This window comes from Seriola lalandi, unplaced genomic scaffold (assembly GCF_002814215.2).
Source record: "Seriola lalandi dorsalis isolate HSWRI2012SDOR001 ecotype SW California unplaced genomic scaffold, Sedor1 jcf7180002054840, whole genome shotgun sequence".
NCBI classification, from domain to species: domain Eukaryota; kingdom Metazoa; phylum Chordata; class Actinopteri; order Carangiformes; family Carangidae; genus Seriola; species Seriola lalandi.
In genome coordinates, this window is record NW_019525393.1 from 365,747 (window position 1) to 383,748 (window position 18,002).

Genomic DNA, 18,002 nt, shown 5'->3' on the forward strand with positions numbered 1-18,002 from the left:
TTTATCCCAGCAACTAGAATCATAACTTATTTTTGTTCTTGCTCTTTTCCCCTTAATTTTGGACAAACTAAGCAATGTAAAGCAAGGACAAAGGCTGATGAGCATGTTTGTTTTTTGGAAAATGAAAACATGGACGACCTTGGCAACAGTTGTAACCACTTCAATGTGGCATAAAACCCCCACAAAACCATTATATGGATGTGATTTGCTTTAGCCTTGATGGAGGTAAAAAGGGACATATGCCTTTGTTCAGTACTGCGCCTTGGAATGTCATACTATGGATTTACTTCATACTGTGGATTTACTGTTTGTATGTAACCATAAGAAAAGGAACAACTGGAATCCTGTGCCATGTGAGATTTAATAAGCATTTAGGAAAATAATTCAGAAATATCTACAACACTGTCTGTGTCATTTTAGTAAGCATGCATAGGTGTGGCATATCATCTGGTTAGGATCAACAGAAGCATGTGAGTTATGATGATGGCTAAAAGGTCATGTGGGAATTAGTGTTGTCAAGGAGACGGCTCAATATGGTGAGTAGGAGGGTAAACAGGCTTGGAGGTATGTGAATAAAGAGATTTATAGCAGATCCACACACATAGTGAAAATTAAGAGCTGGAACCAAGTGATAACAATAAATATAAAATCCCTGTTAAGACGATGATGAGTCATTACACATGGACACGAAATACTGAGAGATTAATGACAAAGGGTCTCAGAATACTTTCATTAAAAAAACTAATGCTAGTCCACCGATTTGGTCCAGACTGAAATATCTCAACAACTACATTCCTACTCCCCAGAGGATGAATCCCTCTGACTTTTATGATACCATGACTTTTCCTCAGCAGTCTTCACTTATCCTGTGAAAATATCTCTACATCTACAGGACAGATTGGTGGAAATATTTAGTCATTCCTGCTTCCATGACGATGCATCCTAATGACTTTGGTGATCCCCGACTTTTTATCCGTGAACATCATCAGGTCCAAATTTAAATTAGTCCAATACTTTGGTTTACGACTAAATACCTTCAAAACTTCCCACCAGCCTCAACTATTCTTTGTGATTTGTGCTATCAGCAAATTCTACCATGTTATCATGCTAAACTAAGCAAAAACATTAGGCTATTCCTGCTTAACATCAGCATGTTAGCATTGTAATTATGAGCATATTAGCACACTGATATTAGCATGTACTGCTGCTAACATAACTTGGTCTTGTTTGTTAGTAAAACCCTTTTTATCAGTGAAACGACGACAACCGACGAGAAAACCACCACCACCTGGATAGCTTCTTACCAACACACACATGCAGACTGACAGACTGACTCAACACACTACAGACGACAGAGATCTACAGACAGAACAGATAAACACCCTGCTGCTACTCAAAGAGACAACCATCTTTACAATTCAACTACTAGTAAGGGACAAAAAAGAAAAAATAATCAAACACTAAAAAAAGTTTTCAATTAAATTAAGCTGGTTTTAGAATACATTTTCAGGTATGGATGGCTGTCTCTTTACAATAGTGAAGGTGATAATATCCCATGTTGTACATAAATTACGTGCTAAAATCCATACATGTAAACACGAGGCGGAGTTAGCAGAAAGGATTAAGACGAAGACGGACAAGAAGGTTGGACTACTTCAACTACAAGCCCGGTCCGGTCCAAACAATAAGACCTCACGCCTACAAACCTAAGTAGCTATTATGAGCTACATCCTCAAACGGTGTGGGCCGGCTGGAGGGCTCCAGAGTTTTGTACAGCAGTGCATCTTCAACAGGGCTAGCCATGAACAAGAGCCCTATGGCCCAAGACAGGAAAAGACAAGCAGAAAGAGAAAGAGAGACAGAGGGGGAAGTGTGGGAGGGGAGTGATGGGGTGGTGAAATGGTGAGGAGAAAAAAAAGAGTGACAAGAGAGAAAAAAGGGAGGTGCAGGTGAGACAAGCTGTGATTGATTGGAGTTTTGTCGTTGTGGTGCCACAGTGGTTTTTTTATTCCTGCAAAACCACTGGGTACCCGGTAGAGAGATGACATTTAAGGCTCAGACTGCACCCTGACATTGTACCACCCACCTAAAGTTTTGACATGTTTTCTTGCGCTTCATTGCTAGAAGAGCGCAGTGGATGGAATGAAGATCACACCCCATTCTTCCAAGAAAGGGAACAAATATTGACATCATGAGAATTTATTTCAGGCCACAATAAGCTCTGGAAATATTTAACATGTTAAACACATTCACATGGGAAAGTGTTTTTTAAAAAAATGAGGTGGGGTCATATGGAAGGCTTTATGAGTCACACAGATAGGCTCAGCCAGAAATAATCTCCAGGGAATGACAGTGACACTAAAACAAGTTTTCTCACAACCGGTCAGGGGCAGTTTGGCAGTCGCTACTATTGCTAGCTCCAGTAATTATGTCAGTCGTGTTAGGGTACAGTCTGAGCCCTGGTGTCGCCCCTCCTCCGGCCCTCGCTTTCTCTCCTGTGCGCAGGCAGCAGTGAGCAGGGAGGGCGAATCCTACCCAGGTAACTGTGGTAAGGCACAGGGATGAGCTGAGCATTAAGTTGTTTCTGATCTGCCACCTCGTAGGGTCCGTCGTCATAGAAACCGAGGTCAAGCAGAGTCTGGTTAAGGAGCTGGACACGCATCTCACCTGGAATGGAAATAGGTGAGGGAACAGCAAAGCAACAGCACAACATTGGCAGAGGATGCAGGACTACGGACACATGTGCATGATTGCACTTCTATACTGATAAATTCCAGTGGAAACACTGGGCTGAATCAGAGCAATCAATCATATCTGGCAGACAATATGCAGAATCAAATCTCAGGGTACTACAGTGTGCATTATATAAATGCCTGAAACAATTACACAATAAAGCATAGAATTAATCTTGTGTGGCAGACTATGACAATACAATATAAATCAATCCACTAACTTATTATTGCATCAGAAAAATTTCAGTGCTTTCTTTGATTAACTGGATGCTGCCGCTCTGAATAATTTAATTGTCCAATTACTACATTGGTTTACAAATCAATTACATTTTTTATCTCTGAGTATTGCCCTACTAGTAGCACTGTTTTATTTAGACTGTTTACATGGCCTCGTTGTCTTCTCTAGCTCACACTACATTTTTTTCACAAAAAAAAGTCTCAGTATTCAATGTTTTGGGAAATAAACTTATTTGTTTTCTTGCCAGGAACAGTAACTTTCTGGTCTTTCTGCTGATGGTCCGAAATGGCAATTAAAGTAAGGTTAATTAGCAATCTTCAGAGTTACTGGTAGACAGATTTTTTTACATTTGGAAAGAGCCAGGCTAGCTGTTACACCCTGTTTTTAGTCTTTCTGCTAAGCTAATCAGCTGCTGGATGTAGCCTGTTATTTACCATACAGACATGTCTTTTGATTCTTAGTAAGAAAGCTAATTAGTATAATTCCCAAAATGTATAATTATTCCTTTAAATCAGAGAAAAATCTAAAAAACAAGCATTTGAAACATAGTAATGGCAAAAGAGGGTAATCAATACAAAATTGGGAATTCAATAAAATGTAATTCCCGACAAAAATTTCTTTTAATAACATCATCTACACACCAATACAACATCTGATACTGCATGCGTGTGGCAAACACATTAGCCATAACATACACATTAGCCATAATATCTCTAAAAGGCGATGTATGCCGGCAGAGTCCACTTGTTGCTGCCACGTAGAGGCATAAAAATACTAACCATTTCTCCATAAGAATAAAACATGTCTGTAACACTTCTGCAGGCCAACAAGAGTCCTCACCTTTCCAGTTGTATGTTCCTGGAGCGCCAAACAGAATGAAGTTATTGTCTGGGGTGAAACTGACAGACAGGCCCTGCTGACAGAAACCAAACTGCTCGTGTCCCTGTGGTCGACCCTCGCAGAACTTCCACTCCCCTCCATCCAGGTCATCCCGCTCTGTCAGGTCCTCACTCAACACGTAACAGCGTCCAATGGGGTCACGAGTCTCTGAAGGTTGACTTACACGTTGTCTGAGCTCATACAGGTGAGCACAGGTCTGGTGAGGGATTGGTAACAGCATTGTTATATTTATTTTCACTCATTTTTGGAAGTGATGACAAAAAAAGTTATAATGGTTTATTCAGTAAAACGTAACAGATCATCCAAAGCTGAAAACGTGTCTTCTATGTTATCATCTAAGTCTCATTCTCAAAAACCAGACCTAGCTTCCTGCAATGATGAATTTACATGATGTGATCTGCACTTACCACCACCTTCCCTCCAATTCCCTGACTTTTGACAGTAACTCCCAGCCACTGGTTGTCCTTGCTCTCTCTGTCCAGACTCACTGAGAGAAAACACAGTAGGAAATGGCTGTCATGTTGGTTTCCATACTGTAAACCAATTAGGATCTGAGCCACAGAAAGCAAACAGCACTTTGTTATGCAGTGGAGTTATTTGAATTCAAATGATAATATACTCTTCTCTTATGTAATGCTAATGACTAAGTAAAATTGAGAGTAAATACATTTCAATGGCAACATTAGTTAGAAGCTTTTGAATACAAAGTAGTGGCGTGCAGGGCAGGCAAGGCAAGCAGTGCTTGTCCAGTTACAGATAAAAAATAGATAAATTAGAAAGATACCGAAGTGAAAGTGATATCTCTCCATACATCTGATTTCACAACAGCGTTCTGTGCCATAAAGGATGTGTTGCCTGTTTGCATTCATCATGTATTTTACTGCCCACTTGTGGTGGCAGCAGGACATTGTCTATGAAAGCTAGCTTGACTACAAACCGTTGCGTCCGTCGTTTCTGTCGTTTTCGTGGGTGTGACCATGTCCCGTTGACAAAGGCTGAAGCGGAGATGACAGCATCCTGTTTTTGTTTGTTTGTTTTTTTGTTTTAGTTTGCGCATGCGCAGTGAGGATAATCCTGGGATTATTGACGGTCCATGGTGATTAGCTTTAGCCAAAATGTGCTTGTCAAACTAATACATCCATTGTAAAGTTTTCCTTGACTAAGATTCTACCGTTGTGAGATCAGTTATGATATATGACGCATCATACGCATGCGCAGAAGTGTGTGAAAACTAGACTTCGCGTTAACAGGCAGCATTAGGAAGTAAACTAGCAAATTACACTGATTTATTATCTCCGTGCAAATTATGCAGTAAATTTGGGACAGAATGTTGTTACACAAGCTCAGTACGTGGGTTGTGTGCGTAGAGAGAGAGAGAGAGAGAGCAGTGCTGGCGACCAGAGCAGAGAGTTAGCTAGTTAGTTCGCAGTTAGCAGTATTGCTCTGAACATACAGTGCGATGTAAGTAAACTTTAGGCTGTTTGTGCTACAACTACAACTACAGCCACAACTCCTCAAGACCGAAGTCCCTCGTCTCCCCTGTGCTCTTCAACTACAGGCCAGACTATGATCTAGGAAGGGATAACAACGCTGAGGCTGGAAAATGCAGGATTCTGCTTTGTCACTACAGAGCGTGTCATTTGTCAGTTAATGGTAAATGTTTTTAATTTAAGTTATTTTTTAGATATTTAACCTCCAAACTGTACATTTGATATGTTTACTGTCAGTTCAGAAGAATAATGCTAATACTTCTTCAGCCAGGGAGGTGAAAGGTGAAGATGTCCAGGCAGAGAGCGGCAGGATGCAGGAGAAACTTTCAGCTCAGGTAAGACAGGCAGCGCAAAATCAAGAGTTAGTACAGGCCCAGAATTTAATAGAGATTTCCTACTGCTACTGTCATGAAAAGGTATGTTTAAGTCTGGTCCATATTTTTGAGTTTAGTTGCAGAGTAGTAAACAGCTAAAATGCACACTGAGTTTGGTTGTGGGGGGCTTGGCTCTGCTTGCCTATCTGTCATGCATGCCACTGATACAAAAGTATGTTGACATTCACAATCACATAATCTTGCAGCCAGCCAGTGGACCTACAAAGGCTTATTCTTATATTACTATACTGATAAAGTATTAGTCAGAAGATAAATTCAAGACTGATATCAGTGGAAAAGTCAAAAATAGAAAGCACAGCAAGTGTTTTAATAGTGCTTTAAAATCTCTGCTGTGTACAAATTTAGGACTGAAACAAACTTTTTTTTTTTCCCTAGGCACTAATCTTTCCAGTAAAATTCTAAATTTAAACAGTTGAAAATCCAAAATGTTCACTTTACTGTTCGAAAAGGACTAAGAAAAGCAGAAAATATTAACATTAGAGAAATTGGAACAAAATCATTTGTGGCAAGAAATTACATAAACACTTCATCAATGACCAAAATAGTTTCTGATTATCTTATTTATCAACTGATCGACTAATGATTTTAGCTCTACTACAAACTCACCATCTCCATCAATATCCACCCTCTCACAGTCGTACTCCTCTGGTGTGATTGGACACCTGAACAGAGCTCCTGGTCGACTGCCCTGCAACCTCCCCTGCCCCGCTGCCTGTGGCGCGCCCACCAGGATCCTGAGGGAACATCAGTGACATTTAATTGTAATACGTGGCGTCCAAGATTGATGGAAGATGTTGCAGAGGTATGTCTCACACACACATAACAGAAATGTCATTGTCAATTTGTCCGGGATCCCATGAAAGAAACTTCTCACACACACATACTTAAGATCTTACGAGTCTATATTTATGAAAGGTACAATCAATGCAGCCATTAAAACACAACAAAGATATTTACATAATGTGACTGTATATGTGATGCCAACCAAATGTGACTGTTGTTGGTGGCTGATAGATAGTTTTGTATTTGTTTCTTTACAACAAAGAGCTCTGTGCTATACTTTCTTTTAACTGTAAGTATGAACATAGATTTTTTTCAAATCAAAAAACAAAGTTGGTAATAGTGGTTTCATCCCCAAGTAGTGTCTGCAGGTATTGCTTCGATGCTGTACACAGCCCCAAAAAGCAGTAATCTATAGCAGCCTGTATGTTGCCTAAGAGGCAAAACCCAGGGTCAAACAACAATCGAGCTCTGACTGCTGCTGCTCATAAATATTATTTCTCTGCATGCAAGGCAATAACTAAAGGTGACTCGGACATCAAATATACGGAAACAATAAAACAAAAAAAGTGCGGTGGACAAAAACTGAATTCTGAAAAGTGACGGGGGCATGTGACATGTTTTGGCAAAAAGCCTCAGCTGACCAAAGCCACCATTACTCTAAAGTATAAACACCTGCCGCTTAAGCAAAATTATTCAAATCCTGCTGACACAGCCTACAGTTGAGCTGTCACATTATCTTGACTTGAAATTGATTCAAAATATTTCTGTGAAGTCTATGGATACTGTAGCTTTACTATCAAAGAAAGGAAAAGTTTTATTCTCAGTGAGTTGGTTGCTGATATTCTGGGGCCAGTGTCACTGTCCTCTGCCTTATTAGGAGTGGCTGATTCAGTCTAGGATGCTATTTAAAAACCGAGCGTTGGGCCACATTCCACCCAACACCGTCAGCCGTGGCATACTGTATGCATGGAAGCGTGACTAGATGTGGAGAAACTGAGGGAGAGGAGACAGATCGTAACATAAAAAGCAGAATGTAAGATGGAAAGAAAGAGACGAGAAAGAGAGGATTAGAACATACCGAGTGAGAGAGATCGATCCTAAATTTGGCGCAACAACAGCAGCTACATTGTATTTACAGCTTAATTATAACAATGACATTGGCAAAGAAAATGCTTGGCTCAGTAGTTTGACTAACTAGCTGCAATGCCTATATGAAAGGTGCCCTCCACCAGCCCCCTTCATATCTACCTTGTTGTGTACACACTTAAATTAAAGTTATCTCTGTGGCTGGGAAGTATTTTTGCCTATAAATACAGAGCAGCAAGCTGATAGCACTGCACAGACCATGCAGACAAACAGAGACGTGGATGTCTGAGTGATCTCAAAGAGGCAGCCATAACATGAGTGTCAGGTGTGCAGCAACTCCTTTTTACTCTTGTGCTGGATAATTGAGATAGTTATGTTTGATACAGCACATGATAAGCATTTGACAATACTAGCTCCACTCTTCGTAAGTGAGTCAATTGTTCCTTTCCTACTGAGCAACAGGTGACAGCAAGCATACAGACACAATACTATTTACAACCCTCTAGGCAGTATGTATCTTCATGTTTCATAGTAAAAATAGGGAAATACGAAGCTTGCTAAATTCTCACTTACCTACAGTGTTACAGATGTGGTCATTAATTGATTTTGCATGATTGTACAATGGTAATTTTCATAAAGTTTCTTCTACTGAACTGACATTCATAGTCCCAAGGAGACCTGATGATCAACTGACTTTTCATCTGACGCTAACGTTAGCACCAACAGCTGGTTAAAAAATGTCTGCTATTTCTACATATCATATGTTAATATGCTCATTGGACCTGTTATCTGGCAGTAGGATCATACATGTTCAAAAGGTGTTTTGTGATCCAACAGATGTTTACTCTTTGCCGAGAATGAAAGCAATTTTTAGATCCAATATTTCCACAGACTGTTCAGAATATTCTTTCTGATATTTTGATCTAAGTTTGGCTTTTGTCCGAGGTTCCTCTCTACCGCTTTCACTACTGAATGTTGTGGATTTAACTGTTGGTTCAAACACTGGCAAATGTTTTTGGACATTAAAACCTGTGGGATCATGAAAATACCTTTGAGATTGCAACCTGCTGCTGTAACACATGAAAAATGTGCTTTTACTTTTGATCGCTGTGCAAGGAATGCAAATGATAATTTCCCCAATACTTCAGTTTATGACTAAATACTTGCATCTGTGACAACTGTTCTTTGTGTTGCCATTTAGCAAATGCTGCAATGCCAATGCTGTAACACAAACGCTGCTTTGTGGCATCATCTGAGTTGGCCAATCACATACATGCAAGGCCACTCCTCCAACTGGACATCCTGAATCGTGTTTTAATGTCTCCCTGGCACATGAAACAACACACACACACCAACACAGGCCCTAGCATTGTTTTAACACAGGGCAAATGTCTGTCTGAATGCAGCCTAATCATAGGGTAACATACAACCATTTGAGGTCATACTTGGGGCTAGTGCTAACTGCTAACTTTAAGCATGCTGTCAACATGGCCCAGATATTATTAAGTACTCGCAGTAAGGATCTTAAAATAGCAAAGTTTCACTACATCAAACTGTCATACTAATTTTACACCACCACAATAACAGCAGTAGATCCTGACTTGTCTTTTCTTCCAGTGTAAGAAAACACGTTTGTCCACCCTTTCATCCTGGCGAAGCACAATATTACACTCAGAGACTCAAACGACAGCTGATACCACCCAGACTGCCAGACAGCTCCACTTTATTTTTTACTCCTGTCTGGTCTTTCCTGAAAAATAGGCTACCTCTATTGAGGTGCAGCCGTGCATGTCTCAGGAATGATTCCCCTTACCTTAATGAATGAGAACCCAAAACAGTCACCCAAAGCAAAGACATCTCATGTGATAATGGCAGCTGCACACATCAGTGGTGGTCCACATAAAATAAAAAAAAATCCAACCAGTGTTAATCTAATGCAAACACATGTTAAACAAAAGGGATCTGGTTAAGAGGAAGAACATATCAGTAAAAAAAAACCTGATAAGATCGGGTCCCTCTTGCAGCTCAGCATTCCAGGGGGCTCTGGTTTATGTTCAGGAGGTTAAGGTGATACCTCTCCCCCCCCCCACATTTGCAGACACACACACAGGTGTCAGGGTGTAAGGGTGGGAGGTCTGTTAAGCTGTTATACCACCAGTATTTGTAGAAGAGAGGTGGATGGCTTCCAACCTGTCTGGGTAGCAAAGCCTTATATGTGGTCAACCCTGACAGATAGAAATAATTCTTCAGTAAGAGAGCATCATATCATAAATGAAAAATGGGATATGTTGGCTCAACGGCAGGTAAATTTATACCTGTTGGCATCACATTTCACTTACGATAGATGCAAGATCATTTTAATACAAGATCACTATGAGAAAATGTCTGCCTAGAAGGGTCAGATGAGATACTGAGGATAGGATGAGATGTTATTGTAGGGAAAGATGGGAATGCACAAATTCTCAAAAATTGTCACAGCTCATCCTCTTTCTGTGAAGTTAAGTGATTGATTATCTGAAGTTGGGAGCATGTGGAGATGCAGACAGGCACACATTTGACACCCAAATTTGACACGGATAAAACGTCATGGCTGAGTAATACTTTCAATTATTTTGCCCACGTCTTAGCTCACCTCATTGTTTTCGATTGAGTCACATAGTATGATCGTGATCTCCTCTGCCAAGCTCATTTTTCACTAAACCCGCATTTGACATTGAGTCAGAGGAGTGTGTGTGTGTGTGTGTGTGTGTGTGTGTGTGTGTGTGTGATGTGAGTGGTTGTGCGTAATATGTTGTTGTTGCTGCTGCACATTGAGTCTGGGGGAGATATCAGTGTGTTGAGTGTGACGGTGATGGAGTCTATAGTGAAATACCCACATGAACCCAGACACCACAAAGCAGGCACCAGCATGGCTGAAGTGTGTGGATTTGTGTGATTTACATTACCAGGTTGTACGTATAGATTAGATCATGCACCTGGGGCCTGTCTGCATCAGACAAATCTGACAAACTGATTTAAACAAGTCTACAGCCGTTCCAGCAGCATCGTGGGGCTTTGAGCTAAATTCTAATGTCAGCATTCACCATGTTCCCAATCTTAGTTCAGCATGTTGGTACGCTAACATTTGCTAATTAGCATTAAACTACAGTAGTACAGCTGGTATTTGGTCATAAATCAAACTACTGGACAAAATAAAAATATGACTTCATGATGGTGCGAAAGGAAAAGTTAAGTCACTAGGATTTATCCTCTAGGGAACACAAATGTCACTATACAAAATTTCATGGCAATCCATCCAACAGTTGTTGATAGCAATGGTGAACTCAGACAGACAGACTGGTCCTCGACTGTTAACATTGGTAAATATATAGAATGTGGTCAAATAAATAGTATAAACATAAAACATACACAGAGATTAAATGTAGACATCTTGCGTCATTGATCAAGAACTAGTATTGAACTTGTGGTAGAGAAGAGTCAGCCAGTCACAGCGTCCATCAAGCTGTCAGTCATTGTTCAATCAAGTAATTAACACCAATCAAAGATAAACTGCTAATTTTATAAAGAGGGTGTTTGGAAATCAGTTTGGTTCAGCTACTGTTTGTATTTGTAAGTTAGTTACTTTAAGCGCTACTTGGAGACCCTATAGTAGCTTGTACTTAGAATGAATCATGAATATGGAACATGGTGCAGGATAAATTTGCTATCACTGAAACAATAACAGTGTATTACAGCATATTGCCAAAACCCCGGAAATTCATAAAGCTGGAGCTTGTTAAACAATGGTTTATGAGCCCACCCTGGGTCTTCATCCTTGTTTTTCCAGCTAATCATCACAAACAAAACACAGACACACACACAGCATCCTCATTACACTGCACTCATACCCATGTGCAGTGACCCCAACACTCTCCACAATCCTGTCCACCCCTCCCCCATGCAAACCCCCATACACACACACACACACACACACACACACACATGCACACACAAAATCCAATCCTCCTTAAATCCCCCCACCCCCACCCCCCCACTCCTAGGAGTCACATCCCTGGATACAGCCTCAGTGGAAGAGGCAGAAAGACAAAACAATGTGATCAAAGCAAAGAAGTACATCACATTCAGACCAGCATTCTTTCAGAAACAGACCAGAAAATATAGGTATGTGTCAAACCTTTAAACATGTACACTTGAAGCTTGTTAAATACCATTTTGGCAACTTTTGTGTTGCTAAAAATCATTTTATTCAGACTTAAATGTTCACTAACATCCAACTGAGAACAAGGCTGCCTTTTTGTTGTTACTTAAAAGATATTGGCGATGTGAGGGACATGTAAACACACTAATACAGTATAACAATACACGCAAACATCTGCACAAGGGTATTTAGTAATCCCAAGAGAATTCAAAGTCCTGTCTTGTTTGTGGAGACAAAGTACTGGCACTGAAACTAACAAAGGAGAAAATGCGAAAGAAATGAAGTGAGAGAAAGAAAAGAGAGGGAAACATTTCAGGCGTTGATGAGGCGGCCACACAAGCTGCCTCTACCTCTATTCATAAAGGGCCTCAAAGTGACTGCACATCATCCAAACGGTGTGCTTAAGGGAATAAAGGCTTTTTCACACTTAATTTTAGCATAAAGATCAATTTAAAGAGCAACTGAAACAGCGCATGCAGCCTTTTCAAAAACCCAACCCTTCCTTGGAATTTTCCAGGCGTGGAACCTTGTGAAATGCTGAATCAAAACTTTTTAAATTTTTAGTTTCCAGATCATTTCAGTTGATTCTTCCTAATCTATCTGCTCACACCCTTTAACATCTGTCCATCGAGATCAGTGTGAGGCTTTTGCTCTACAGACAGTGGCTCTATAGGATCAGCATGGGGGCCAGGGGCTCTCTAGGCCGTCTGTTGTTATCCTGAGGCAAGACTGTGACCTCTGACCTGGACACACAAACACACACGCACACTTACACACACAGAAACACACACAGACACACATGCAAAGGAAAACATGTGCAAGCATGCAAACATTAATAGAGGCATGAGTGTACAAATAACTTGAATATTTATTCACAATCTCACGCACACACAAGTGGATACACACCAGACAACAGAAGGCTCTGCGACAACTGTGTAAACTACGGATCAACACAGTGACTGCAGCCTGTCCAACAACGTCCACTGTGACAATCAGTCTCATAAAACAGAGCTAAAGGGCCTGTCTCGGAAAATGCTGCTTTCACACCTGACTCCAGTTTCACCTTTCAGATTTGCTGATGAGAAAACGACAGCTGAGAATGAGGTGACCGACTCTGAATCATCTCGTTTTGAACATCTCGACACTCTCCGTCTCTGGGTAGGGGAGAAAAGAGTTGCACAATAAAGTGCAAAAAGAGAGACAGAAACAGCTGCCAGTCCATGCACAAACCCCTTTGGGATATTGTGGTTCACTGCCCACGGATGTAATTCAACTTCCTGCTTAAAAGATTTGTTCTGTTGAAATCGCAAGGGCTGTTTGATATTAAATTAAAAAAACTCAACAAAATTTTTTTTCAAAGACCCTTGGAACTTAAGGCAACACTGAAAGTAGATTTCGGGACAGCTAAGCGTGAGAACAGAATGTTTTCCTGTATGTTAGAGGACAATGGTAACCCCATCCTCACTTTACATGCATCTTTAACAACCCCTGAGCTCACCACCTGCCCCACTACTGATCAATAAATGAACGGCTATTTCCAGACATAGATGGGGTAATGATTGGCCCTCAGGTCCGAAGTGTAAAGAGCACACAGCCCCTTACACCATCCATCCTCTGTTCCTTTTTACCTCCTGCTTTTCTTGTCCCCCCTTACCCATTCATCCATCTATTGATCTGTCTATCTAGATACTTATCCATTTGGTTCTCATATTCCACCTTTAGCTGCTCTTTCTTTCCCTTTCTTATTGTCTTGTAAGTGTAGCATTTGCAATACTGTACAATTTGCTTGTAGTTAAGGTCATGTGCTTCAGCTATCCATCCATCTATCGCGCGCGCACGTGTGTGTGTGTGTGTGTGTGTGTGTGTGTGTGTGTTTCAGAAACTGTTAGAAAAAAAATCTGAAAATGAGAAAGAACAAAGAGCAGAAACATTGATTAATTTCTCACCCAACAAAGTAAACATTGCTAATTGGTTCTTCAACATTTGTGTCATACTGACCCCTGTATGGGGTATTTAAAAAACTTAGGAGCCCCTCCTCAACCAAACTGAGATAGTCATTGTTTAAAAACACTGGCAGCCATATTTACAGGTTGACAGCCACGTTCCCTTTACAGCACTATGGTACAAAATGAACAAGCCAATAACTAAAGGCTTTTGTCACAATAAAAGAATGGTCTTGGTACTTTGCGATGGCTATCTATTGCAGATTTGACACAGCTAATTCAACCCATAATTCTGTGAGGAAATTAGAAAAGGTGAACAAAGTTTATGATTTGATTCCCGACCAGGGAACCTTTGTTGCATGCCATTCACTTCTTACTCGCTGTCCTTGTTTCCTGTCTCTCTCTAGACTATCTACTGTCCAATAAAGGCAAAATGCCAACAAAAGAAAATCTTTACAAGAAAAGAGAAGCCTGTGATAATGCAAAAGATATCTATATGATGTTTTTGACTATTTTTAACCAGAATATATCCTGCAAAATCCAATAACAAATGTCTTTTGATAAATATAAACAAAAAGCCTCCACACTCACACTAATTTCCTGTTCCTGTCTGCTTTTTATGGCTTATCGCTGATCTCAGTTCAGTTTTTCAGTTCCCTCTGGAGCTGCCATCAGCTGATTGATTAAACTGCGTCTTTATCAGAGTTGGCTCAACTGCCTCCAGATGCACACACACTTAAGCGTGGACACACTCACACACACACACATATTTAATCAAAGGGGAGGCCTGCCATGATTTATTCATCCCCGCAGCTCCCGTCCCCATCAGTCCCTCTGCCCCTCCCCCAACACACAGATCATATGATATTCATAGTCATGTCAAGGTAATGAATTAACAGCTGAGATTTTCATCAACTAACAGAGAAAGCAAGCCTTATACTCTCAAACATGAGTAATTCAAACCAAAGATAATGAGTATTTGTTCTGATAATACGACAAAACACCAGAAATCTTGACATTCTCGTGTGACCTCAGGTCTGTATCTGCCAACTATCTCTGAAGTGCAGATGCAGCAGCAGCTTCTGCTCCACCTACACTGCCAAACTGTGTATTTTTTCTGCACCTCCATCTGATCTGAGTTGTATGTTTCCTCCTGACTCTGCAGATTGTCCCTCTCCCTCCAGTGAGCACGTGGTCCGCAGAGTAATATTCCTGAAAGCTCTCAGCCAGGCAGCGCTGCTTCCCACCGAGCTTTTGTCCGAACCCAGGCAGCCCAGTGGAGGAATGGGAGAATGCTAAATAGACAGAGAGTAAGTGGGAGGTAGTAAAGAGCATTAATTGTGTGTGTGTGTGTGTGTGTGTGTGTGTGTGTGTGTTCATGCTAGACTGTAAAGCCCATGCTATATACCCTTTGCTTTTTCTGATCTCTCATATAAATAAGCACTGCAGCAGGGTGAGTTCCTACATTTATGAGGCTTTCACATGAATGGCCTCTGAGAGATTTAGCAACAAGAGTTACTGTGGGACAAACTGAAAAGGAGAGAGGGAGAGATTGAGCAGGAGAAAAGTCATGAATTGAATTAGGGAGGGTAAAAGGGGGAAGGTTCATTCTCAACTGTTAAGCCGGGGCTGAAAAAGCTGCTTTTATTTAGCTATTTTAATGCAAATTAGCACCCAGAAATTCTTCTTTGTGATATGAATGTGTGAAGCAGTTATGCTGGGCCCCATTTAAACACATTTATGTGTATCACATATGGCGCTAGGTACAGAGGATACTGTGTTTGACCCATGAAGACAAACGTATTGTTAGTTTTCACAATTAAACCACAAAGAAAAAATGTGTAACTGTAAAATAAAAAAATTAATTTAAAGGAATAGTTCAACATTTTGGAAAATATGCTTTTTTGCTTTCCTGCTTTGAGTTAGAAGAGAAGATTGATACCAATCTTTTTTTTTTTTGCATTTGCATTTGACTTTGCTTGCAATCTCTGTAACCTTTCAGAGGTCATCCAAAAATGACTTCCATTGCCACTCTTGTTTGTTAAGCTGTGTTAATCAAGCCTCCAGTTCAGTGAGAGGATTTGTTCAGCTTCAGAAAGCTCTGTTTTAGATTCTTACTCAGCCAGTGAAACTGAACTCCAGACTAGATGTCTGGGATTATATCAGCTACCTGTGGCCCCACTGCCAGTGAGACTGAGTATTCCTGCTCAGAAAGGCTCCAAAGCAGGTCCACAGTAAACATGAACCTACTGTCTCCATGACAGCAATGCAACAGAGTAAATACTAGATCTATTGAATCAACAGTAAATCAATAGATAAATCATGGCCTGACAATATTGTCAATGATATGAGCCACGCTGCACCCAAAACAGACTTGATAGGGTCTTGGTAAAAAATCATTGTTTAATATTTATTAATTTGCCGCAGAAAAAGTGTTTAGAGGAAGAAAATAACTCCCATGAATCGAAACGAGACAAAAGGGGGCTAGCAATCAGGCCAGAAGAGATAAAGCACAATAGGTGTCTTTCAAGGCCAGAGAGATAGAAAAAAACAATAACAGATGATTTGTGGCCTACATCAGAGCAGCAGGCAGAACCTTCCCCCACCTTTGTCAAAGCACTCACAAACAGAAAAAAACCTTTACATTAAATCATGAGGGACAGATCAATATAAAAAAAAGATATGAAACTAAAAGCTGGAGGTTTTCCAGCCTGTATGAGTATGTTAGATATTACACGCCTTTGGCTCAGTGACCTAAACATTTACATACAGTGTTCAGACCCCTTCAATTTTTTCACATTTTGTTGTGTTGCAGCCTTTCACAAAAATAACCTTTCCCCTCATCACTCTCACTGAAAACAGAATTTAACAAATTTTTGTAAATTTATTAAAAAGGAAAAATATATTACATTGACATAAATATTCAGATACTTGAAATTTAGCTCAGGTGCCTCCCATTTCTCTTGATTAGCTTTGCAATGTTTCGGCACCTTGATTGGTGCACACCTGTGGTCAATTCAGCTGATTGGAACTGATTTGGAAAGGCACACACCTGTCTATATAAGGGCTCACCGACGACGATGCATATCAGAGCAAAGCTCTGAGGAGGAAGGAACTGCCTGCAGAGCTCAGAGACATGATTGTGTCAAGGTTGATTTCTTTTATTAAGCATAAGACTGCAATATAAAATGTGAAAAATATTAAAGGGGTTTTAACCCTTTCTGACATTCTGCACTGTACACAGAAAGCTGCATGTTATATCTTGCTGTCATAGGTCTATTCTAAGTATATTGAAGTAGGACATTAAAAGCCTGCAGTTTGTAGAATCAGCTTATCCTGAATATAGACTATCAGTGTTTTTAACCACATTAGCAGGGTGGCTCAAGGGACTGAAATGCCGATCTATTGGTCCACCACTTTGGTCCTGGCTGAAATATCTCGACAAATATTAAATGGATTGCCATGAAACTTTGTACATATCTTCATGTTTGCCAGAGGATGAATCTTACTGACTGAACACACTTCACTTTTTTTCTTTTTGAGGATTACAATAAAACTTGATAAGGACATTAATGACTTAAGGACTTTGGCGATCCCTTGACTTTAGTGCAGTCATCAAGTGAAACATTTATTTGTCCAGTTCTTTGGTTTATTACCAGATACAAAACTATTGACATTCCCATCATTGCTAATGTTGTGGTAATTAGCAAATATGCTGACATGCTAAACTAAGTTGGGGAAACATTATACCTGCTAAACATCAGCATGCTAATATTGTCCCTGTGAGTATGTTAGCAAGCTAACATTAGCATTTACCCCAAAGCCATTGAGCTCAAAATTTCTGGAGTCAAACAGAGATTGAATCACTTTCCCACCACAAACAAACGGCATCAGAATTAGTTTGTGACTGGACCATGACCACCTCCTCTAGATGGTGTCAGTGCATCTGCTTCGGTCCAGAAGCGAGTCTGATTGGTGTGCTCAGATCCGCACAAACAACTGGACTAAACAAAATGCCCTTGGAAGTGAAAATGTAAGGACAAAGATATTAAGTCCCCAAAACGCACCTATTTGGTATCTATCTATTGCCAATATGACCTCCTAAAATTGATCATATTATCATATTTTTATTTTGCTTTTCTGGAGAAGACTGGTGTATTTTACTGTTGCATGTTGTTTGACAGATTTACTATAATACAACATGCAGTAGCTGTTTTCAGGAAGATTGGCAGTGGAG

The 18,002-nt window shown here is 40.3% G+C and overlaps 1 protein-coding gene across 3 annotated transcripts in view; it reads right to left on the reverse strand.

Moving 5' to 3' along the window:
- Positions 1-18,002, reverse strand: part of itga7 (integrin, alpha 7) — a 37,592-nt gene that overhangs the window by 15,271 nt on the left and 4,319 nt on the right. For 2 of the 3 annotated variants that reach the window (XR_002761842.2, XM_023426797.2), the window contains exons 2-5: positions 6,362-6,489; positions 4,278-4,357; positions 3,811-4,066; positions 2,536-2,667 (exon numbers count right to left, since the gene is read on the reverse strand). Coding sequence is in view for 2 of the 3 variants with exons in the window: in XM_023426797.2 (XP_023282565.1) it covers positions 2,536-2,667; positions 3,811-4,066; positions 4,278-4,357; positions 6,362-6,489 (596 nt within the window). In the remaining variant the exon portion in view is untranslated. Of the gene's footprint in view, positions 1-1,706; positions 1,815-2,535; positions 2,668-3,810; positions 4,067-4,277; positions 4,358-6,361; positions 6,490-18,002 lie in introns of all 3 variants that reach the window. The other variant, XM_023426798.2, reaches the window with a different exon arrangement.